This window comes from Schistocerca piceifrons, chromosome 1 (genome assembly GCF_021461385.2).
Source record: "Schistocerca piceifrons isolate TAMUIC-IGC-003096 chromosome 1, iqSchPice1.1, whole genome shotgun sequence".
Classification (NCBI taxonomy): Eukaryota; Metazoa; Arthropoda; class Insecta; order Orthoptera; family Acrididae; genus Schistocerca; species Schistocerca piceifrons.
The window spans coordinates 1,200,716,489-1,200,743,170 of record NC_060138.1 but is presented as its reverse complement, the minus strand read 5'-3'; the positions used below and the strand labels follow the sequence as shown (position 1 = coordinate 1,200,743,170).

General features: G+C 41.3%; 1 protein-coding gene across 2 annotated transcripts in view; it reads left to right on the top strand.

The window, feature by feature from the left end:
* LOC124781662 (thiosulfate:glutathione sulfurtransferase-like) overlaps positions 1 to 26,682 on the top strand; it is a 312,880-nt gene that overhangs the window by 75,161 nt on the left and 211,037 nt on the right. The window contains exon 2 of one of the 2 annotated variants that reach the window (XM_047253878.1): positions 5,663 to 5,854. The exons of the other annotated variant lie outside the window; for it this stretch is intronic. Within the exon in view, the coding sequence (XP_047109834.1) occupies positions 5,663 to 5,854 (192 nt within the window). The remainder of the gene's footprint in view (positions 1 to 5,662; positions 5,855 to 26,682) is intronic. 2 annotated transcript variants of the gene reach the window in all.

Sequence of the window (26,682 nt, the reverse complement as noted above, 5' to 3'; positions counted from 1 at the left end):
CGACATGGGCTTTCGCAGCTGAGGGCCCACTCGTGTATTCTCGATGACTGCACAATACGAAGCTTTACACTTCACCTGGGCCCATCAACACCGACATTGGACTGTTGATGGCTGGAAACATGCTGCCTGGTTGGATGAGTCTCGTTTCAAATTGTATCAAGCGGATGAATGTGTACGGGTATGTAGACAACAGCATGAGTCTATGGACCCTGTATTTTGGCCCTGATACATCTAGATATGACTCTGGTGACACATATGCAAACATCCTGTCTGATCACCTGCATCCATTGTGCATTCCGATTGACATGGGCAATTCCAGGAGGATAATGCTACACCCCACACCTCCAGAACTGCTACAGAGTATCTCCAGGAACACTATTCTGATTTAAACACTTCTGTTGGCCACCTAACTCCCCAGACATGAACATTATTGAACATATCTGTGATGCCTTGCAACATGCTGTTCAGGAGAGATCTCCATCCCCTCATACTCTTACTGATTTATGGACAGCCCTGCAGGATTCATAGTGTCAGCTCCCTCCAGCACTACTTCAGACATCAGTCAAGTCCATGCCATGTCGTGTTGCGGCACTTCAGTGTGCTCACGGGGTCCCACACAACATTAGGCAGATGTACCAGTTTCTTTGGCTCTTCAGTGTAGTTAATGCGATGAGGGACAACCATCATAACCTGTTCTAAAAAACTTTGAAAGATAGCAGGTGCGCTAATGACCCCAAAATCAGCTGTTGATAGTGATAGAGACCGAAAGGCATATTAACAACAAGCAACTGTTTTGGTGCCCCATCCAGTGGGATCTGAAGACAGGCTTCAGCTAAGTCCATTTTTGAAAAGAATTGACCCCCAACCAACTTTGGGAGCAACTCCTCCAGTTGAGGCAGGGGACTCAGTAGTGACCTTGGAAGTCTCCCTAAAGGTGAAGCTGACTGCACAACTTCTTTCCGATAACTTGTGAAAATTGCTCTAATCACTCGCAGTGATTTTAAGTGGTCCAGCTCCACCTTAACCTGGTCATGTAAAACTGCTGGCATTGGCTACATCCGAAGAAATTGAGGGCAGGCATAGCATTTGACAGTTATGTGTGCTGTGAAATTGTTTGCATAACCTAACCCTGGGGCAAACAGATCTGAAAACTCAGAACATAAGGATAAGACAGTTGGTCCAACATTGGATACACTGCATCTGCAATAGGATAACCAAAAGTAGCAATGGCATCTAACCCAAACAACTATGGAGGCATGTTAACAAGCGGTGACTGAACCCAGATCAATGTACCCAACAATCTTTTCAACATGATGTATGAGCCTGCTGTTGTTGCAGAAGTGAGTGGAGTAAAGCTTCCCTGGAAGAGCCAAATGACAGTAAAAGCCCAGAATCCAAAATGTGTGAAAATTTGGCCTTCGACAACACTACCTGTGTTCTAACAAGGAATGCAAGGAAACATGCAGCATGAAAGAAGCACAAATCAACAGTTTTCATCAGCTTTTCAAACACTGAACATGTTTTTTCTGTAGGTTTAATGGATTGTTCTCAAATTGTGTTTTTTTGTCAGTGTTTTTTGGTCCATGTGGATGCTGCTTTGCATCATGTTGTCAGTAAAATTAAAGTTTCAACTAATTACGGTCAAACATCCCTAATTATATCTATTTTTAATGCAGCCACTACTTTCACTATTTTATCTTTTGTTTGTGAGAAAATTCACTTTTTCTAGTGCGGAATATACATTCCAGTCTGTCATTTAAAATATGTAATAGCCACTAAATATCTACTGTAACAGTTTGATAGTACTCAGTGAGACCTATCCGAAGAAATTGTATGAATTATTTAAGGCATTAGTGAGTTATTAATTTTTGAAGATAATTTTATATTTAAAACATTTAACACTAAATAACATGGAAACAAAATCTCTTAGCAGGGGCCCTTGGTCATACATGCAGTTGTCTAACTTTTGTCTTTGAAACCATGTTATGGCTTCCTTGTTGCTGTTGGGCTTAGTTTTTATTAGAGTTTCGTCAGTGTGTGCTAGGCAGTTATCAAACTAAGGGTGATGTTGCAAAGTGAATTTACTTCTGATGCTGGTCTTCACTTTTCTACAATCAGTGATCATCACTGGTAGTGCTCCTCGCTTCAAAATGGTATCTTCAACAAGGAACCTTGCAATTTCTGGAGCTACGGCCATTATCACAGCATTGATGACTGCATATGAATGAGGTAGTTGGTGCAGACTATTATTATCCATTGATTCCCATTTGTCAGCTTTGGGAACATCCCCAAGTGGATTTCAGTTTCATGGAGTGGTGCTGCTGCAGATGGAATTGGTACCAGATGTGCTGGAGGTAATTGCCACATGTGTTTCTGTTGCTGCCATTTGCTTACAATGGCTCACATAGTGTCCAGTAGATCGGTAGAAACCTGTACTGTGATACCTGTGTCTGATTATGTCTAGAATCTTCATGAATCCCAGGTGACCATATGTTGGAGTGTCATAGAAATACTGCAGGATCACTGGCCACATATGAGCTTGAATGGTGAAGTACCATTTCTGCACCACCAGGTCATAATTCTTTGACAGTGTTTCATTTATTAATTGGAATTCTCCTTTGGCCAGTTCCTCATTATTCAAAGCTTCTGTGGTTTTCAGCAATGCTAGGTCTTCTGTCTGTTCAGCAGCACAGAATTCCTTGAAAGGCAGTCAGCAGCCTTGTGTTTGTGACCGTTTTTGTACAGCAGTGTGATGTTGTATTGCTGAAGTCTTAGTGCACTTATTCCCAGACATACTGATTGTTCATTCAGGCTAGTCAGCCAGCATAGAGACTGATGATCCATCACAAAGATGTCTGAATTGCCAAATAAATAAGGCCAGAACTTGATAATGGCCAAAACAATTGCAAGATACTGTTTATTGGTTGTAGATTTGTACATCTTGGACTTGGAGAGTTATCTGGAAGCATATTTCTGAATTTGCACTAGGAACTGCACCCATACCACAACCACTTGGTTTTGGTATTCTTGTTATGCAATCCTAGAACTGCATAAGATGTTAGCACTATCTTAAGGACAAGAAATGCTCATTGTTGTGTCCCCCCCCCCCCCCCCCCCCCAAAAAAAAAGGCCTTGCACTTCCAGATGTTGGGATAGTGTTATTAAGGAAGCACTTGAGACTAATTGAGCAAGTCACCTTATAATAAAGATGAAAGTTTTTGCTTAAATTCTGGTTGGCATCCTGCTCTCTTCCAGGTCAAGTAACAGTTACTGCTGCTTATTCACCCGCTGCTAACTAATATTCATTGTTGATGACTTCAGATGTCTTTTGTCTTTGGTAGTGTGGTGGTGCTAGTTTTTCTGTGATGTGATGTGATGTGATGTGTGTGTGTTTTTTGTCTTTCTGCGTATGCCCAGCATACTGAGGGTTTAAATTTCCTTCCACTGTATTCTCTTGATGCATTTGTACCTGTAAAATGATGGAGTGTGTAAATGTCCAAATATTGACAGTTGTCAGTGACATCATGTGATTGCATTTTTTGAGCCTTAATGTATGTGGCAACAGAGCGAGGCACACTGACAAGTGGTAACACTGCACAAGCAGCAGTATCACATTTCAGTTCTGCATACAGCATCGCGATAGACATGTCCTCATGTGAAGGCTCAGTGGAGAGCGAATATTGCCAGAGCGCATATATCATTGGTAGACAGGCCCAGCACCTTAAGTAGTTTGCGTAGCCAATAATTTGTGATGTGTTGAGGTTGGTAGTTGTGCCCTATCTTTGAGATCTTTGTGACGAGTCTGCATGTTGCCCCTGTTTCCTGGCCTATGTTGATACAGAGGGTGTTTGACTGTTGTCCTGACCATCATATTCTCCAGATTCTCACCCACTGGGGGGGGGGGGGGGGGGGGGGGGGGGGAAATCCAGCTATGAGTAGCTGAGGAACTGGCCTGCTACCACTTGCCAAGCCATTGTTTCTGCACTAAATGTCACACCCAGTACGTCCCAAAATCACCTACAGATTTAATCTTCTATTTTTTCTAATGTACTTGATACAATAAATAAAATTTTACTATTTGCTGTTCTTTCTTGTGTTGTAGATGTAATGGTCAGCAATGTAAATCACCACAAGCAACTACTACTTATAAGGTTAGATACGTTTATCAACTATGTAAAATGGCAGATAGTTGCAGTCAATTTTAGGTCTGTTTAGACCCAGTGGCAGTATTAAAGACCTTTGTAATTTTATTGTAGTGCTGCAGATTTTTGCTATTGCTGTTAACTTTTATCTACAACTTTCAGTTTCACTATGTTACGCAGTAAGCGTACAATGTACTAGGGCTATCCAGAAAGTAACCTCCATTAGGCTCTAAATAAAATAGTGGAATAGCTAGGCAGATTTATTTGCACAACCTTAAAACTACACTTTTACATTGCTTCTCTACATTATCATCATTCTGATTCATACGTTATCATATATCTTAAAGAGCTGACTAATTCCCTCTCCATAAAATTTTGCTTCCAAAGATTGCAGCTAGCTATGACAGCATCTTCAAGTTCTTCATCAGAGCCAAAGAACAAGGAGTCAAGCTGTTTTCTCATTTGCACGAATAATTGGTGATCACTTGGAGGCTTGTTTGAGCTGAAGAGTGAAAGTACAAAAATTTCTCATTTGAACAGACACAAAATTCTTGCGTTTGCTAGACAGTGTAGCCACGCATTATCCTGCAAAAAGAACAATGTTGTTAGTCAACAGACCACAATGCTTTGAATGTCTTCTCTGTTATCTTTATATGTCACAGTAGGCCTGAGAATTGATGGTTCTTCCATGTTCTGTACAGTTTGCAAATAAGATTCATTTAGCACCCATAAAATGGTATCTGTATTCTGTGGCTGACAGATCACATGCTTTAGTGTCTCAGAGATGGTATGGCCCAATTCCATTGACTGTTGTTTTGTCTGTGCTTCACTGAAGGCAATATTACTAACTATGGTTGTGATTCTGTTCAGTGAACTTACTCTTTTGCCATCATAAAGCAAAAGGAAATCCACAAGAAAAGTTTAATCTGTTAGTTTTGTGGTTCTGAGAAATGAATTTTTGACTCTAACAAGCACAGAATTGGTATTACCCTAATTGTTTAGTAATGATATCTTGCAAAAGGCTCAAGAAGTCTGCAGAAATTTGTCGGACAGTTGAAATATGGGGGGAAAAATGTTGATTTTCTGTGCCAGCCTCTTGCTGGCCCTTCTCTTCTGTCATTAATAAAAAACATTTGTCATTCTACTCTTGAACACTCCCACCATTGACGCACAATACCACCATTCATCATAATCGGTAAATATGTGCCACAAATTTCGTGATAAATTTTCCGCCGCTATAAACAATATTACAGAACAGATTTCTCATTTGGCAGGTTCTTCAATTGCAACACTTATTTTAATGGCTACCGTATGCAACCAAGAACTAAAATGGCTCTCTCGCCATTACAACTTAAAGTACGCTGACCTACTATGTGACTTAATGTGATGATTGTTCCGTTCTCCCACCAATTCCCATCCTGTAAGAAAATTGAGGTTTTTTTCTGATAGCCCTTGTATATGGAAAGATTTATAGTTAAAGCAATAATAGAAATTGTGCTAACACAACAAGGTGTTTCCAGATCAGGCATTGAAGAAAACTGTTCACAATGTTTTCACTCGTAATATGGCCACTGATGTACCTGATGATAGGAGATTAAACACTGAGGAGTTAATGGATCTCATCAAAAAGAAGGAAGTTCTGTTAATAGATGTAAGAGGCCGAGAGGAAGTGAAACTAACTGTTAGAATACCTCAGAGTCTTAATATCCCAGGTAAGTAATTAGTATGTTGAACCATGAGCAGCTGTGCACTTGAAGTAATATACAAGATGGAGAACTTATAGTGCATCCCAAATATATGCAGAACGTACGTGTGTGTGTGTGTGTGTGTGTGTGTGTGTGTTTGTGTGTGTGTGTGTGTGTGTGTACTTTTTTCCTCGGCTTCAGAAAGAGCTTTGGAAGAGAACTTCGGATACATAACAAGCGTGGGACAAGATAATAGCACCACAATCCAGTGTCCTGCCATCACAATAAGAGGTCCTACAGACATTTCCCCTTCTGTACCAAGAAAAAGTGAACCCATAATTTAGGCACAGTTTGTGAGTTTAACTGTGCACTTGAAATCCATATGCGCCTTGCTGATTTAAGACACTAACAGTTTTTTTAAAAAAAATGGAAATATATATTTTTGTTTAAGATTAGAAAGGGCGTTGAAAGAGGACTTTGATGACGTAATGTGTGGAAATTGCTCTGTGATCTCCTGTTGTGGCAATCAGGCAACTTGCTTGTGATTTTTTTCCCAAACTGTTTGAGAAATTAGTGTTGTTGTACCCTGAAAGACATCATGATCTTGCAAACTCACAGAAGCTGTCTTTGCAAACTTTATTAAAAAGTCAAGCAACAGAAAGTGTGAAGAATGAAGAATATTAACGAAAAAGAACAGCAACAGCTTGAGAGAAATGCAGCTAACAATTTGGCAGTGCTAATAAATAGTCATTGTGATTCTATGAGGCAGCTTCAGTATGCTTGTGGGATCAGCCAAATCGGTGTTCTGTGAATACTACATTCCAGTGCATTGCTTCCTTTCCAGATTTCACTCTATCAACAGCTTCATGGCATGCAGTTTTTCTATGCAATGTATTGTTTCTGGATGAAACAACATTTACAAACTATAGGCAAATGAATCTTCTCAATATACACTGCTTTTTGTAACACATACAGTAAGTTCACATAGAATAACCAAATCACATTATTGAGAAGACCAATCAGATGTTCTATACACAGTCTGTGTACATAGCCAGGCCAAGTCCAAACAAGCAACAAACATCACAAGAGCAGAGTCAAGTAAGCACACAAATCAATCATAACAGAATGAGGAAAGACCTCTCTACTCTGGGCGGATAACAAGTAGGTTGTTAGTCTGCCTCAGGAGATGCCCCTGTCTGTGGGCTGTGTGTGCCAACCTTGCAGCCATTGCTGTTTGATCATGCTGCTGCCTGACGGCCAGATCTGTGCCACCAGGTGCCAGCACAGGCAAGTTTAACCATAACAAGACAAGCTGACACCACACATCTTGTTATGTCCCCAGCCTCATGGTTCAGGGACAGTAGATGTAGTAACATAGGGTTCCACTTGGTAAGGTGAATGTGAAATGGTGCACCTTCATTCTCCCTTCCCGCAGTGTGGTATGGCATCCAGCACCCAGGAAAGCAACGTCCTGTCTGCTGGGGAGTTGTTGATGGGCAGCTGAGGAGAAGCCAAAAGTTCCCTGTTGGCTGGCACTAGAGTACAGGGCTGGAAATGACCCTAGCAGTGATGGGTCTGTTGCAGGCAAACACCTGCAGGTAAGATGGTAATGGCTGGGGGCACTAACACTGGAGCAAGACCCAACTGGTACAGTGTCTGCTGAACATCCAGTACCAGCAGTTGCTGTTGAACCCCATCTGCACCCAGCCACTACTGCTTGTTTGGTAGGCTGGAAAAAAACATTGCAGGAGGGTGAAGTAGGCAAGATTTCACCTACTATAGGGAAGGTGGAGGCAAAAACAGGGAGAGGAACTCCAAGGACATTGGAGAATGACAGAACCTGGACTTTGGGAGAGAGGAGGGCCTGGAAGATGTGGACATGGGCGGCAGAGACCGGTCCCCCATCCATGGGCGGAGTCGATTCTGATGGTGGTCCATGAGACTGTTACCTGTATACGGGATGAAGATTCTCCGAACGTGTATACCATGAATGATTGGGGTCCCTGCATGTGTGGCAGTGACAGAGGCACCTGAGGAAGGCACGAGGCAGGCTGCAGGAGTTGAGGAGCATGTACAGAAGGTGCCTGTGGAGCAGTTCTGCCACTCTTCTCACCCAACAGTAAGGGCCTATAGAAAATGAGAAATTGGGTGAATGCATCTTCAGCCAGGTCATCCCCTATGTACTTCTTCATTTGTGTCATGAAAGTCCAGAAGAGGCGTTCCACCTCGGTCGCCTGAGGGTGTTATGGGGCACCCTGACCTGATGAATACCATGTTGCACCCAACAATCTTGAAAGGCATTTCTTCATTTGCATCTAGAAAGTCCAGCAAAGGCGCTCCACTTCTCCTTCGATTTTGGGTGGAACGGGCGCACCATAACATGGTGGATACCATATTGCACACAAAAATCTGGAGAAATCTGTGAGATAAACTGAGGGCTGTTGTCCATCACCAGGATGCGGGAGAGGCCTTCGATGAAGGAGATCTGGTTGGGGACCCATATCGTCGATTCCATCACTGCCGAGCAGCAGTTTACAATACACAGAAACTGAGAATAGGCATCTATGACCATCAGTTAGTAAACATCCATAAAGGGATCAGCAAAATTGAGGTGGACTCGTTCCGATGGCTGTGAAAATTCCAGCCACGGTGGGTAAAGCGGCCACGGGGCAGCCTGGTGACCTGCACACTTAGAACAAGCAGCAATTAAATGTTCAGTCCCAAAGTCAGCTCCTGGCCATTAGACATATTGGCATGCCAACATCTTTGTGATGTGCCCCAATGACCATGGTGCACGATGTCTCACCTGAGGGATGCCAGAAAGACCAAGCAAAGTACAGTGTATTCTGTAGGTATCAAAAAAGCACCATCAATGAAGTCAATCTGTGGTGCAGCACAAGATAATTGTGAATTAGATCTAACCAGTGTGGAAGATGTTTTAACATAGGGTCACCGCACTACAGACCAGTTAGATATTTACCTTGGCTGAGAGAAGTGGTTGAAAGATGAACTTGTTCTGTCAGTGTTCAGGAACTGCATTATTGGTCTCTGTTTTATTCATTGGACTCTAAACTGCTACAATTATCTATAATTACTGAAAGATACACTGCTACTGTTGTAAGACATTTCACATGGAGATAAGGTAATCCGTATGGTACCAACATGATGGATGTCTCACCTGTTGTGCCCCCCCCTCCTTGATAATTACGGATTTACAGATGTTCTGGATACAACATTTGAAGAGTGAGGGGGGGGGGGGGGGGGGAGACTCCCCATAATCGCTAATCTTTTTATGGAGGACATTGAGGATATGGCCCTGAAAACATCTATTTTGAAGCCTTCGTGTTTTCTGAGATTTGTAGACAACATGTTTCTTGTTTTGCCACACGGAATAGACTCTTTGCACCGGTTATTGGACCATTTTAATTGTCCTCATCCGAACATCTAATTCACAATGGAAATTGAAAAGGAGGGAAAGTTACCTTTTTTGGATGTTTATAGAAAAGGAGACTGAACTCTTGGACACAGTGGTTATAGGAAACCGACTCATACCGACAGGTATTTACATGCTTCCAGTTGCCATCCACCTTTTCAACGTACAGGAGTCCTTTGGGCCTTGGTTAAACGAGCATATGTTGTCTCTGATGCTCAAAATTTACCACAGGAGTTGCAACATCTTAAGGATATGTTCAATAATAACTGCTATACGGATCAACAAATTCGACGTGCTTTTGAGTTTGGACCTCTACCTGAACCTTCTGAACACACCTTTAGGTCTGTGGCTTTTCTTCCATATGCTGGGAATGTGTCCGCCAAGATAGGTAGACTTTTGAAGAAATATGAGATCAGATGCATTTTTCGTCCGCCAGCTAAGATTCGAGCACTTCTTGGCTCTGTCAAAGATAACTTAGATTTGAGGAAGTCCGGTGTTTACAAAATACCTGTGAGTGCGAGAAAATTTACGTTGGCCAAACTATTCGTACCGTCAATGACAGTTGTATTGAACATCATTGCCGTACACAATTATTACAACCAGATAAATCTGCGGTGGCTGAGCATTGCCTTACAGAGGGATACAGGATGCTATACAATGAGACACAAGTAGTTGCAAATGCTTCACGGTACTGGGATTGTATTTTAAAAGAGTCTGTTGGAATCAGACTTGCAGATAATATCATTAATCATGATAAATGGATACCCGCTAAGTAAAATGTGGAAACCTGTTTTATCAGACATGAAGAAACAACGGCATCTGATTCGGCCAGCTATGAATAATCATTTGTAACCATATATCGTTTTCAACAGTTTTCACCACCAGAGGCACTGCAATTCTTTTTGTGCCAGGGGGCAGCAGGAATGATTGAGTGTGTGCACACTGTATTTAGAGCATGCGCCATTGTACTTCCAATGCTTATAAAGGTGCAGTCATTTGCAAGTGGAATCAGTTATTGGCTAGAGCAGCGTAGCTTTTCTCATCTGATGATGGCGGCCAGGTGGACCACTGATATATTGTGCTCAGATGACAGTTTGATCCGGCTGGAAACCCGACAAGAATTTGATATACTAATACGCTGAACCATGGACCTTGCCGTTGGTGGGGAGGCTTGCGTGCCTCAGCGATACAGATGGCCGTACCGTAGGTGCAACCACAACGGAGGGGTATCTGTTGAGAGGCCAGACAAACATGTGGTTCCTGAAGAGGGGGAGCAGCCTTTTCAGTAGTTGCAGGGGCAACAGTCTGGATGATTGACTGATCTGGCCTTGTAACATTAACCAAAACGGCCTTGCTGTGCTGGTACTGCGAACGGCTGAAAGCAGGGGGAAGCTACAGCCGTAATTTTTCCCGAGGAAATGCAGCTTTACTGTATGATTAAATGAAGATGGCGTCCTCTTGGGTAAAATATTCCGGAGGTAAAATAGTCCCCCATTCGGATCTCCCGGCGGGGACTACTCAGGAGGACGTCGTTATCAGGAGAAAGAAAACTGGCGTTCCACGGATCGGAGCGTGGAATGTCAGATCCCTTAATCGGGCGGGTAGGTTAGAAAATTTAAAAAGGGAAACGGATGGGTTAAAGTTAGATATAGTGGGAATTAGTGAAGTTCGGTGGCAGGAGGAACAAGACTTTTGGTCAGGTGATTACAGGGTTATAAAAACAAAATCAAATAGGGGTAATGCATGAGTAGGTTTAATAATGAATCAAAAAATAGGAGTGCGGGTTAGCTACTACAAACAGCATAGTGAACGCATTATTGTGGCCAAGATAGACACAAAGTCCATGCCTACCACAGTAGTACAAGTTTATATGCCAACTAGCTCTGCAGATGATGAAGAAATAGATGAAATGTATGACGAGATAAAAGAAATTATTCAGGTAGTGAAGGGAGACGAAAATTTAATAGTCATGGGTGACTGGAATTCGTCAGTAGGAAAAGGGAGAGAAGGAAACATAGTAGGTGAATATGGATTGGGGGGAAGGAATGAAAGAGGAAGCCGCCTTGTAGAATTTTGCACAGAGCATAACTTAATCATAGCTAACACTTGGTTCAAGAATCATAAAAGAAGGTTGTATACCTGGAAGAATCCTGGAGATACTAAAAGGTATCAGATAGATTATATAATGGTAAGACAGAGATTTAGGAACCAGGTTTTAAATTGTAAGACATTTCCTGGGGCAGATGTGGATTCTGACCACAATCTATTGGTTATGAACTGCAGATTGAAACTGAAGAAACTGCAAAAAGGTGGAAATTTAAGGAGATGGGACCTGGATAAACTGAAAGAACCAGAGGTTGTACAGAGTTTCAGGGAGAGCATAAGGGAACAATTGACAGGAATCGGGGAAAGAAATACAGTAGAAGAAGAGTGGGTAGCTCTGAGGGATGAAGTAGTGAAGGCAGCAGACGATCAAGTGGGTAAAAAGATGAGGGCTAATAGAAATCCTTGGGTAACAGAAGAAATATTGAATTTAATTGATGAAAGGAGAAAATATAAAAATGCAGTAAATGAAGCATGCAAAAAGGAATACAAACGTCCCAAAAATGACATCGACAGGCAGTGCAAAATGGCTAAGCAGGGATGGCTAGAGGACAAATGTAAGGATGTAGAGGCTTGTCTCACTAGGGGTAAGATAGATACTGCCTACAGGAAAATTAAAGAGACCTTTGGAGAGAAGAGAACCACTTGTATGAATATCAAGAGCTCAGATGGCAACCCAGTTCTAAGCAAAGGAGGGAAGGCAGAAAGGTGGAAGGAGTATATAGAGGGTTTATACAAGGGCGATGTACTTGAGGACAATATTATGGAAATGGAAGAGGATGTAGATGAAGACGAAATGGGAGATAGGATACTGCGTGAAGAGTTTAACAGAGCACTGAAAGACCAGAGTCGAAACAAGGCCCCGGGAGTAGACAACATTCCATTAGAACTACTGATGGCCTCGGGAGAGCCAGTCATGACATAACTCTACCGTCTGGTGAGCACGATGTATGAGACAGGCGAAATACCCTCAGACTTCAAGAAGAATATAATAAATCCAATCCCAGAGAAAGCAGGTGTTGATAGATGTGAAAATTATCGAACTATCAGTTTAATAAGTCACAGCTGCAAAATACTAATGTGAATTCTTTACAGACGTTGGAAAAACTGGTAGAAGCCGATCTCGGGGAAGATCAGTTTGGATTCCGTAGAAATGTTGGAACACGTGATTCAATACTGACCTTACGACTTATCTTAGAAGAAAGATTAAGAAAAGGCAAACCTATGTTTCTAGCATTTGTAGACTTAGAGAAAGCTTTTGACAATGTTAACTGGAATACTCTCTTTCAAATTCTGAAGGTGGCAGGGGTAAAATACGGGGAGCAAAAGGCTATTTACATTTTGTACAGAAACCAGATGGCAGTTATAAGAGTCGAGGGGCATGAAAGGGAAGCAGTGGTTGGGAAAGGAGTGAGACAGGGTTGTAGCCTCTCCCCGATGTTATTCAATCTGTATATTGAGCAAGCAGTAAAGGAAACAAAAGAAAAATTCGGAGTAGGTATTAAAACTCATGGACAAGAAGTAAAATCTTTGAGGTTTGCCGATGACATTGTAATTCTGTCAGAGACAGCAAAGGACTTGGAAGAGCAGTTGAACGGAATGGGCAGTGTCTTGAAAGGAGGATATAAGATGAACATCAACCAAAGCAAAACGAGGATAATGGAATGTAGTCAAATTAAGTTGGGTGATGCTGAGCGAATTAGATTAGGAAATGAGATACTTAAAGTAGTAAAGGAGTTTTGCTATTTAGGGAGTAAAGTAACTGATGATGGTCGAAGTAGAGAGGATATAAAATGTAGGCTGGCAATGGCAAGGAAAGCGTTTCTGAAGAAGAGAAATTTGTTAACATCGAGTATAGATTTAAGTGTCAGGAAGTCGTTTCTGAAAGTATTTGTATGGAGTGTAGCCATGTATGGAAGTGAAACATGGGCGATAACTAGTTTGGTTAAGAAGAGAATAGAAGCTTTCGAAACGTGGTGCTACAGAAGAATGCTGAAGATAAGGTGGGTAGATCACGTAACTAATGAGGAGGTATTGAATAGAATTGGGGAGAAGAGAAGTTTGTGGTACAACTTGACTAGAAGAAGGGATCGGTTGGTAGGACATGTTTTGAGGCATCAAGGGATCACAAATTTAGCATTGGAGGCCACCGTGGAGGGTAAAACTCGTAGAGGGAGACCAAGAGATGAATACACTAAGCAGATTCAGAAGGATGTAGGTTGCAGTAGGTACTGGGAGATGAAGAAGCTTGCACAGGATAGAGTAGCATGGAGAGCTGCATCAAACCAGTTTCAGAACTGAAGACTACAACAACAACAACAACAACAACAATACGCTGGGAAAGTCTACATAGTCTGATATAGCATTTCATATCACGATATACTCTCATACAAACTGGGAAATGTGCAGGTAAAATAAGGTAAAGCATACCTGTTCTACACCATGTCCTAATGTGATAAAGCTGTAAGGCATCATTAAAGGGTATAAATAGCTTGGCAAATTATTGTCACATAGCACTAAAATATAGTAGAAAATAGCCGACATCGTCCACACAGTCATTTTGCAACTGGGGCTACTGTACAAAACCTAGTGAATTGCAGAAGCTACCAGAAATCTGTTTGCCTACATGCTTCATAGATATCACTACTGTGGGCTTAGATGTATTCTTCATGTACATATATTTTATTTTTGACCATAATTTCACCATAAATGAGTCAGATCTATTATCTTTATATATTTCCTTTTAACAATTTTATATAGTTAACTGTGTTTGTCTTTTTATTTTATCACACTTGTTTTCTATAATAGTTATCAAAATTTAAAATTCTGCTACATGTATTTTACCTAATTTGTTTTTATCATATTATGGTTCTTACATAAATGAAGAACACGTCTAAGCCCTCAGTAGTGACATCTATGAAGCATGTAGGCAAACAGATTTCTGGTAGCTTCTGCACTTCAGTAGGTTTTGTACAGTCATGCCAGTTGCAAAATGACTGTGTGGATAATGTGGCCTGTTTTACACCATATTTTAGCTCTACGTGACGATGCTTTGCTGAGTGTATTTATATGTTTTGATGGTGCCATTGCTGCTTTATGACATTAGGACATGGCGTAGAACAGGTACGATTTACCTTATTTTATCTGTACATTTCCCAGTTTGTACGAGAGTACATCGTGATATGAAATGCTGTATTGTTTTGAAAGACAGACTGTCCACCAGGTGTATACATTTTTTATATTGTAGATCTGAAGATGGTCATTCCTGACTGAAACCGGTCATCATCAAAGGAATGTATATTGTGATCAAAGACTGGAATAAAAAAAACTTTTGACCATATTGGATCACTGTTTATATTCGTGACCATGTCACAGTGGGTGAAGAATGTTCTTAACAATGACTTGTTCCACATCATTATGATTCATCGTGCAAAATTATCCATGGAATGTAAAAAACTAACTAAGTAGAGGCATATGAGTGATGAAGACAGTGAGTACAAAACCTGAAATCGTACTCCATTACAACAACACTGAATGTGCTATAGATAATGGAGAATAAAAGACAAGAGTTTACAGCTATTTAGAGGAATGAGGTAGTGGCCACTAAGAATTTCATGAAGATAGTAGATACTGCAACACTGAACGCATATATCCATACACAGAAAGAGTTTCTGAGCAGAAGAGAATAATTGGAGCCAACAGAAACTCTTCCTGATTGAGCTGGTATTTAGACTTGGAAAAGGCAGTATGGAGAAAAGAGCAAGAAATATCAAGAGTCTTCATAAGGATGTACAAGATGCACTGAAAAGCATCTGGTATTGAAATTCCAACAATAGTGATCCAACCCCAGTGTTCCAAGTTAGCAACACCACTGTGATGCAAGGGGAACAAAGATTGGAAAACAAGTTTCTGTTGCATAATGTGCAAAGAACCCATTTGTAATGTACACAGAGAAGAAACTGTAAATGTGAAGAGCATGTTGTACAAAAGTGTACCTGAATGACCAGTTCAAAAATGTTGTGTGTTATTTTGAGGCCAAGTACTAGTTTACTGCACTGGCAGCCAAAAGTCTACATTTTTAGTTTTACAGGTATCCAGTACTGAATTTCTTTTGTGAATAATGTAAAATTTATGGTATTTTGCTACTGTGTTCAGTTTAGGACTAATAATAAAATGAAAAACTATATTTCACTACTAAATACTGCTATTTGTTGAAAATAAAAAAATCTAAAAACAAGTGTTATACAAATCATAAAACTGTATTGAGGTAGTCAAAGTATCCCACCTAGTAAAATAAGGGTGTCATAAAGCTTGGCAATGAGAGGTTTAAGAAAGAAAGTCTTCATTACTATAAACGTGCTTGCCCACAATTGTCTTGTAGACTCCATCTAAGGAGTTGGGTATTTCAACTACTGCTTCACCGTATATTTATTCCTCATGAAGTTTGTTCTAAATAATCCACTACAGTTCAAAAGAAACAATGATACATGTAATTTCAATACCAAAAGAAGAAATGACGTTCATCACTCTTCATTAAGGTTGTCTTTTAGCACAAAAAGGGATACACAATGCTGCAACAAAATTTTTTAACCATTTACTGCCTCACATACATCAAATAAAATTTGAAAACAAACTGAAAAAGTTTCTCCTTGACAACTGCTCTTTCCTAGAGCAATTTCTATTAATGTTGTATGTAAAATGTGGTGGGTAGTAATTAGTAACTCACAGCTATATATTTAGTAGTAGTAGTAGTAGTAGTAGTAGTAGCAGTAGTAATAACAATAATAATAATAACAACCTTATAAATGTTCAGGATGCATCTATATTTATGAATTAATTTGTGGTGTGAATATAAAATAACTCGTTACACATCATTACTATTTATACAAATAATCCACAGAGCAAGAAACTAAATAACTAACTATCTAAAACAAGCAGTAGAACTCCAGATAGGAATATCAGCAATGTAGTAAAAGATAGATTGCTACTTTCTGTAAAGATAATGTGCTAAGTTGCTGACAGGCACAATTAAAAGACACTTACACGTAATCTTTCAGCCACAGTCTTCGTCAAAAAACGAGAGAGACATGCCTTTCATTCAGACAAGCAAGCACACTCATGCACACATGACTGCCAATTCTGGCAGCTTGGGCAAGAATGCAACTATCACATGGGATAGTAGCAGCAATCTCGAGGGGTCGGGGAAGGGGAAGAGGAAGAGATAGCATCTGGTGGAGTCAGCAGGAACTACAAAGCCATCAGTCGCAGCATCACAAGGCTGTGGGGCAAGGAGGTGGTAAAAACGGAGCAAAAAAGGAGAGGACCTGGAAAAGATGAACGGGTCCATTGGCAGAAGGTGACAAACAAAGAGTGTAGGAGATGGGAATTGGGAGGAAGTGATGGGACAGAGGGGTTTGAAACAGTTGGGTGGACAGGGGACAGTATGTTATGGCAGATTGAGTCTGGGATAATTATGAGAGTGGAGTATGTGTTGTAAGGGTAACTACACAGATCAGAAAAGCTGGTGGTGGAGGGGAGCATCCAGGTGGTTTGGGTAGCGAAGCAGCCATTGAAATCAATGCTGTTATGTTCAGCTGCATGTTGTGCCACAGGGTGGTATACTTTGCTCTTGGCCACAGTTTGGCAGTGGCCGTTCAGCCTGTTGGACAGCTGGCTGGTAGTCATACCAATGTAAAAAAACTGCGCAATGATTGCAGCGCACCTGGTGTATTACATGGCTACTTTCACAGATGGCCTGGCCCTTGATGGGGTAGGATAAACCTATGACAGGACTGGAATAGGAAGTGCTGCGTGAGTGGATTGGGCAGGTCTTGCACCCGGATCTTCTACAGGGATATGATCCTTGTGGTGAGGGGTTGGGATTGGGAGTGGCATAGGGTGGACTGGCCTGTTGTGGATGTTGGGTGGGCGACAGAACACCGCTTTAGGAATGGTGGAAAGGGTCTCGGGCAGGATGTCCCTCAATGATGATAGGTAATCAAAGCTCTTGCGAAGGATGTGGTTCGGTTGTTCCAGTCCAGGGTCGTACTGGGTGATGAAAAGGACTTTCCTTTCTGGCTGGTTCTTGTGGTGGAGGGAGGATTGGGGGTGTGAGGGGATCTGTCTGTGGGCTAGGTGTGGGGATAGTGCCTTCTGTGAAGGCCTTGGTGAGACCCGTAGTGTACTGAGCATACTGCACATATGCCATCCTCGCTTAGCCAGGCTTTATGGGAGGGATTTTTGGTGTAAAAGGGAAGACAGCTGTCAAAATGCAGGTACCATTGCTGGTTGGTGGGTTTTATGTGGACAGAGGTGTAGATGGAGCCATCAGAGAGGAGGAGATCCACATCTAGGAAGGTGGTACACTGGGTTGACGAGGACCAGATGAAATAGATGGGAGAGAAGGTGTTGAGGTTGTGAAGGAATGAAGATAGGGTGTCTTGGTCCTGAATCCAGATCATGAAGATATCATCAGTGAACCTGAACCAGGCTATGGGTTGGCATTTTGGGAGGCTAGGAAGGACTCCTCTAGATGGCCCATAAACTGGTTGGACATAGGAGAGTGCCATGGATTTGTTTGTGTACTTCCATTCAGAGCTGAAATTGTTGTGGATAGGATAAAGCTAGTAAGATCTGTGATGGATGAGGTGATGGGTTCGCAGTCTGGAGGACGTTGGGACAGGTAATAGTCAATAGCAGTAAGACCATGGGCATTAGGGATGTTGGTGTATAGGGAAGTGGCATCAACAGTGATGAGAAGGGATCCAGGAGGTAAAGGGATGTGGTTGGTGGAGAGTTTGTGAGAGAAGTGGTTGGTATTTTTGAGGTGCGAGGCTAGATTATGAGCAGGTATTACTCAGTGAGGGCTGAAATTACTTCAGTGGGGGCACATTAACCAGCCACCATGGGGCGTCCAGGAGTATTAGGTTTATGGATTTTGGGGATCATGTAGAAGGTTGATGTGCAGGGTGTCATAGAGATGATGAGGGAAATGGAGTCAGGGGAGAGGTTCTGGAAAGGGCCTCTGTTGCACGTCTGGGATGGGATCACTCTGGCAGAGTTTGTTGCTGGAGTAGTCAGATAATTGGCACTCTGCAAATGCACCCACCCATCTTTCCCTGCTCTTCTCCATTTTTCCTCCGTTTTCCCCACCTCCCCACCCCACGACCTCCTGATGCTTTGCCTATTGGCATTCTAGTCCCTGCACATTCTACTAGACAGCACTTCTCACTTCTCCCACCCATACGCTGCTATCCCATCCCTTTCCCCTCCAGATTACTGCTACCATCCCATGTGATAGCTGCTTCCTCGCCTGAGCTACTGTTGTTGTTGTTGTGGTCTTCAGTCCTGAGACTGGTTTGATGCAGCTCTCCATGCTACTCTATCCTGTGCAAGCTTTTTCATCTCCCAGTACCTACTGCAACCTACATCCTTCTGAATCTGCTTAGTGTATTCATCTCTTGGTCTCCCTCTACGATTTTTACCCTCCACGCTGCCCTCCAATACTAAATTGGTGATCCCTTGATGCCTCAGAACATGTCCTACCAACCGATCCCTTCTTCTGGTCAAGTTGTGCCACAAACTTCTCTTCTCCCCAATCCTATTCAATACTTCCTCATTAGTTATGTGATCTACCCATCTAATCTTCAGCATTCTTCTGTAGCACCACATTTCGAAAGCTTCTATTCTCTTCTTGTCCAAACTATTTATCGTCCATGTTTCACTTCCATACATGGCTACACTCCATACGAATACTTTCAGAAATGACTTCCTGACACTTAAATCAATACTGGATGTTAACAAATTTCTCTTCTTCAGAAACGCTTTCCTTGCCATTGCCAGCCTACATTTTATATCCTCTCTACTTTGACCATCATCAGTTATTTTGCTCCCCAAATAGCAAAACTCCTTTACTACTTTAAGTGCCTCATTTCCTAATCTAATTCCCTCAGCAACACCCGACTTAATGAGACTACATTCCATTATCCTTGTTTTGCTTTTGTTGATGTTCATCTTATATCCTCCTTTCAAGACACTGTCCATTCCATTCAACTGCTCTTCCAAGTCCTTTGCTGTCTCTGACAGAATTACAATGTCATCGGCGAACCTCAAAGTTTTTATTTCTTCTCCATGAATTTTAATACCTCCTCCGAATTTTTCTTTTGTTTCCTTTACTGCTTGCTCAATATACAGATTGAACAACATCGGGGAGAGGCTACAACCCTGTCTTACTCCCTTCCCAACCACTGCTTCCCTTTCATGTCCCTCGACTCTTATAACTGCCATCTGGTTTCTGTACAAATTGTAAATAGCCTTTCCCTCCCTGTATTTTACCCCTGCCACCTTTAGAATTTGAAAGAGAGTATTCCAGTCAACATTGTCAAAAGCTTTCTCTAAGTCTACAAATGCTAGAAACGTAGGTTTGCCTTTCCTTAATCTTTCTTCTAAGATAAGTCGCAAGGTCAGTATTGCCTCACGTGTTCCAGTGTTTCTACGGAATCCAAACAGATCTTCCCCGAGGTTGGCTTCTACTAGTTTTTCCATTCGTCTGTAAAGAATTCGTGTTAGTATTTTGCAGCGTTGACTTATTAAGCTGATAGCTCGGTAATTTTCACATCTGTCAACACCTGCTTTCTTTGGGATTGGAATTATTATATTCTTCTTGAAGTCTGAGGGTATTTCGCCTGTTTCATACATCTTGCTCACCAGATGGTAGAGTTTTGTCAGGACTGGCTCTCCCACGGCCATCAGTAGTTCCAATGGAACATTGTCTACTCCGGGGGCCTTGTTTCGACTCAGGTCTTTCAGTGCTCTGTAGTTTGCGGTTATCTGTGCATGAGGTGTGCTTGCTTGTTTGAATGGATGGTGTGTGCCTCTCTTTTTCCAACAAAGGCTGTGGCTGAAAGCTTATGTGTAAGTGTCTCTCAGTTGTGCTTGTCTGCAACTTAGTGTGGTATCATAACAAAGTGACTAACTAACTAGAGACGACTGTTGTTGTTGTTGTTGTTGTTGTTGTTGTGGTGGTGGTCTTCAGTCCTGAGACTGGTTTGCTGCAGCTCTCCATGCTACTCTATCCTGTGCAAGCTCCTTCATCTCCCAGTACTTACTGCAACCTACGTCCTTCTGAATCTGCGTAGTGTATTCATCTTTTGGTCTCCCTCTATGATTTTTACCCTCCACACTGCCCTCCAATGCTAAATTTGTGATCCCTTGATGCCTCAGAACATGTCCTACCAACCGGTCCCTTCTTCTTGTCAAGTTGTGCCACAAATTCCACTTCTCCCCAGTTCTATTCAATACCTCCTCATTAGTTGTGTGATCTACCCATCTAATCTTCAGCATTCTTCTGTAGCACCACATTTCGAAAGCTTCTATTCTCTTCTTGCCCAAACTATTTATCGTCCATGTTTCACATCCATACATGGCTACACTCCATACAAAAACTTTCAGAAACGACTTTCTGACACGTAAATCTATACTTGATGTTGACAAATTTCTCTTCTTCAGAAACGCTTTTCTTGCCATTGCCAGTCTACATTTTATATCCTCTCTACTTTGACCATCATCAGTTATTTTGCTCCCCAAATAGCAAAACTCCTTTGCTAATTTAAGTGTCTCATTTCCTAATATAATTCCCTCAGCATCACCCGACTTAATTCGACTACATTCCATTATCCTCATTTTGCTTTTGTTGATGTTCATCTTATATCCTCCATTCAAGACACTGTCCATTCCGTTCAACTGCTCTTCCAAGTCCTTTGCTGTCTCTGATAGAATTACAATGTCATCGGCGAACCTCAACGTTTTTGTTTCTTCTCCATGTATTTTAATACCTACTCAGAATTTTTCTTTTGTTTCCTTTACTGCTTGCTCAATATACAGATTGAATAACATTGGGGACAGGCTACAACCCTGTCCCACTCCCTTCCCAACCACTGCTTCCCTTTCATGTCCATCGACTCTTATAACTGCCATCTGGTTTCTGCACAAATTGTAAATAGCCTTTCACTCCCTGTATTTTACCCCTGCCACCTTTACAATTTGAAAGAGAGCAGATGACTGCTCACTCCAATCATATTAGTATTATTATTAATGATAAACAACTAAATGAGTCCTCTGTGTTAATGAATAAAGAAAAGTTGCATACAATTCAGTGACCCATCGCTAAGAAGGTCATAACGGACAGTATTCATGCTTGGATAGGTCAAGTATTGGGGGATGGGGAATCAGCCATGTCCTTTTTAAAGGAACCATCCTGACTCTCACTTTAATCAGTTTAGAATCTTACAGAAAACTTATCGAACAAAAGTGTGTGTGACTTTCTCAATCATAACACTAGAAGATGTGGTAAAAAATGCATACTTCATTTAAAAGACAGCTGCTTGTCATTTTCAGTCTCCGACTGAACTGTTGAAAGCTGCTTCAATTCCTTAAGAATGGTGGAGCTCTTATATTCACATCTCAGACTTTCCTAAATAATGTGGGCAAAAGAGTGGATTTGGATTCCATTATGAATCGTTGTACTCTGCAACAGTGAAATGATAGTAATCAGGGACGAACACAGCAAACAGCTGCATAGCAAAATATATTTTATTACAGATGTAGCAATATTAGAACTTTTAGTTAAATATTTTATTTTTATGTGCAACTGATCTAACTGTAATTTGTAAGCAAAAGGTAACTAGTAGAGTGGACACCTTTTAGTATCTTTAATGCACACTGTGGCTGATTAAGTAAACGTGTAAACAGCACCCACAGCATGAACTGAGATATGGAAAATTTAAGGTCATTTCAGCAACATGTGTATGTACTTGCATTCTGTGTCTATATGGCTCACTACTAAATGGTATGTTTGTTTTCACGTGTAATCTTTGGTCTGAGCAAGTGCCTCTTGACATAACCAATTCAAGTGTCAGATTCCTATGTTTTCTTATTAATTTTTGCACTGATGCTGACTATACTGTACTCGAAATCCAACCAGATTTACAATAAAATACAGACTGATACACGACGGTTTGCTGCATTCATCCCTGACTACAATAAGCTAGCATTTATCTGTCACAGGATCCTGCAGCATATTCTGAACTTTAATACAGTGAGTTTCCTAGAGGAAGAAATTCCTCTCTCCATAAATCGGAGAGGATTTAGAAAGTGTCACTTGTGCAAAATATGGGTGCCCTTTGCACACATGTAGTTTGCAAACCGTGAATGCACACCAACATGCTGGACTCGCATTCGGGAGGACGACGGTTCAATCCCGTCTCCAGCCATCCTGATTTAGGTTTTCCGTGATTTCCATAAATTGTTTCAGGTAAATGCCAGGATGGTTTCTTTGAAAGGGCACGGCCGATTTCCTTCCCAATCCTTCCTTAACCCGAGCTTGCGCTCCATCTCTAATGACCTCGTTGTCGACGGGACGTTAAACACTAACCACCACCATCGTCACACCAACATGTGGACTCTACGTTCCTGGACTTCTTGAAAGCACTCAACACTTTACTTCACTAAAGGTCCAAGCATATGAAATAGTTTCTCAGTCACATTCTTTGCTTAAAGACTTTCTGAAATATAGATACCAAGAGTTCATCAGAAAGTACCGCAGGTCATGTGATTATAGAGCTGCTTCTGTTTGTCAAATATATATAAGGTCTATCAGATAGGATGGACAGCAATCTGGGCAGCTGTTGAGTATGTGAAAGTGTTGCCACTGAGTGACTGTAGGGGCACAAAGGACGGCATGGATAGAATTTCTATTTGGTGTCATGAATGGGAAACTAGTTTTAAATGTGGATAAATGTAAGTTATTGCAAGTGGGTATGAGAAACACTACTGTAATGTTCAAATACAGTATTAATGGTATGCTGCCTGCCTAAGCCAATTGAAACAAAGCGGGAGGATTCTTTCCCCCTGTCATGCCCCCCTCCCCCCCATTTTTTTTTCTTTTTGGAAATATCTTCAATAGTATAATTTTTATGACATGTCCACAGTACTAAAAATCTTGCATATTAACTGAGGGTTTGGCCAACTAACCCTATTATCCATTACATTCTTGTGGTTAATCAGAACTCATAACTGTAATTAGTTTACCTACATCTACATGATTACTCTGATATTCACAATAAAGTGCCTGGCAGAGGGTTCAATGAACCACCTTCATGCTGTCTCTACCATTCCACTCTTGAACAGCATGCGGGAAAAACGAGCACTTAAATGTTTCCGTGCGAGCCCTGATTTCTCTTATTTTATCTTGATGATCATTTCTCCCTATGTAGGTGGGTGCCAACAGAATGTTTTCGCAATTGGAGTAGAAAACTGGCTGATCGAAATTTCATGAGAAGATTCCGTCGCAACGAAAAATGTCTTTGTTTTAATGATTGCCACTCCAATTCACGTATCATGTCTGTGACACTATCTCCCCTATTTCACGATATTACATAATGAGCTGCTCTTCTTTGTACTTCTCCATGTCATCCGTCAGTCCCACCTGATGTGGATCCCACACCGCACAGCAGTACTCAAGAATAGGGCGGACAAGCATAGTGTAAGCAGTCTCTTTGGTAGATCTGTTGCACCTTCTAAGTGTCCTGCAAATGAATCGCAGTCTTTGGTTTGCTCTACCCACAATATTATCTATGTGATCGTTCCAATTTAGGTTATTTGTAATTGTAATACCTAAGTATTAAGTTGAATTTACAGCCCTCAGATTTGTGTGACTTATCGCGTAATCGAAATTTAGCAGTTTCTTTTAGTACTCATGAGAATAACTTCACACTTTTCTTTATTCAGGGTCAATTGCCACTTTTCACACCATACAGATATCTTATCTAAATAATTTTGCAAGTCGTTTTGATCATTTGATGACTTTACAAAACGGTAAAGGACAGCATCATCTGCAAACAATCTAAGATGGCTACTCAGATTGTCTCCTATGTCGTTAATATAGATCAGGAACAAGAGAGGGCCTTTAACACTTCCTTGGGGATTGCCTTCTGTTTTATTCGCCGACTTTCCGTTTATTACTACAAACTGTGACTTTTCTGACAGGAAATCATGAATCCAGTCGCACAAGTGAGGAAGTACTCCGTAGGCACGTAGTTTGATTAGAAGACACTTGTGAGGAACGGTGTCGAAAGCCTTCTGTAAATCTAAAAATATGGAATCAATTTGACATCCCCTGTCGATAGCACTTGTTAATTCATGAGCACAAAGAGCTAGTTGTGTTTCACAAGAACAATATTTTCTGAATCCATGCTGACTATATGTCAATAAATTGTTTTCTTCGAGGTACTTCATAATATTCGAATACAATATACGTTCTAAAACCCTACTGCACATTGATGTTAGTGATATAGGCGTGTAATTCAGCAGATTACTCCTACTTCCCTTTTTAGGTATCGGTGTGACTTGAGCAATTTTCCAGTCTTTAGGTACGTATCTTTCTGTGAGCGAGTGGTTGTATATAATTGCTAAATATGGAGCTATTTTATCAGCATACTCTGAGAGGAACCTGACTGGTATACAGTCTGGACCAGAGGCCTTGCCTTTATTAAGTGATTTAAGCTGCTTTGTTACACCGAGGATATCTACTTTTATATTTCTCATCTTGGCAGTTCTTCTTGATTGGAATTCTGGAATATTTACTTCGTCATCTTTGGTGAAGGAGTTTCGGAAAACAGTGTTTAATAACTCTGCTTTAGTGGCACTGTCATCAGTGACTTCACTGTTGTTATCGCGCAGTGAAGGTATTGATTGTGTCTTGCCACTGGTGTGCTTTATGTATGAATCTCTCTGGGTTTTCTGCCAGATTTCAAGACAGAATTTCGTTGTGGAAATTATTAAAAGCATCTCGCATTAAAGCACGCGCCATATATCGAACTTCTGTAAAACTGTGCCAATCTTGGGGATTTTGGGTTCTTTTAAATTTGGCATGCTTTTTTTGTTGCTTCTGCAACAACGATCTGACCCGTGTTGTGTACCATGGGGGATCAGTACCATCACTTATTAGTTTATGTGGTATATATCTCTCAATTGCTGTTGATACTATCTCTTTGGAAACATTCCACACTTACATGATCAGATCGGAAGGAGTGAAGGCTGTCTCTTAAAAAGACGTTAAGAGCATTTTTACCAGCTTTTTTAAATAGATATACTTTGCGTTTCTTTTTGATGGTTGTAGGTGTTACGGTATTCAGCCTAGCAGCAACTGCCTTGCGGTCACTGATCCCTGTATTCGTCACAACACTCACTATTTGTCCAGGATTATTTGTTGCTAAAAGGTCAAGTATGCTTTCGCAACCATTTATGCTTCGAGTGGGCTCATGAACTAATTGTTCAAAATAATTTTCTGAGAAAGCATTCAGTACAATTTCAGATGATGTTTTATGCCTGCCACTGGCTTTAAATGTGTAATTTTTCCAGCTATCAAGGGTAGACTGAAAACACCACCGACTATAATTGTATGAGCGGGGTAATTATTTTAAATGAGACTCACGTTTTCTTTGAACTGTTCAGCAACTATGTCTTCTGAGTCGGGGGTCGGTAAAACGATCCAATTAATAGTTTAGTCTGATTGTCAGGTATAACCTCTACCCATACTATTTCACATGAACTATCTACTTCAATTTCGCTACAAGGCAAACTACCTCTGACAGCAATAAATACTCCTCGACCAACTATATTTAATCTATCCTTTCTGAACACTGTTAGATTGTTTGAAAAAATTTTGGCTTAACTTATTTCCGGCTTTAGCCAGCTCTCTGTACCTACAACTATTTGAGCTTCAGTTCTTTCTATTAGGGCTTGGAGCTCTGGTTCTTTCCCAACACAGCTACGACAATTTACAACTACAATACCAATCATTTCTACAACTACCTTACTGTGTTTTACCTGCCCACTTTCTGACGGACGACCCTTCTGTGGTCCTCTGAGACCCTCTAACCTAAAAAACCGCCCAGTCCCTTCCACACAGCCCCCACTACCCGTGTAGCTGCATCCTGTGTGTAGTGGACTCCTGACCTATTAAGTGGAACCCAGAAACCCACCACCCGATGGCGCAAGTCAAGGAATCTGCAGCCTACACGGTCACAGAACCGCCTAAGCCTCTGATTCAGACCCTCCACTCGGCTCTGCACCAAAGAACCACAGTCGGTTCTATCAACAATGCTGCAGATGGTGAGCTCTGCCTTAATCTCGGAAGCAAGACTGGCAGTCTTTACCATTCCCACCAGCTGCCCGAAACCAGACAGAATCTGCTCCGATCCAAAGCGACACACGTCATTGGTACTGACATGAGCCACCACCTGCAGTTTGCTGCACCCTG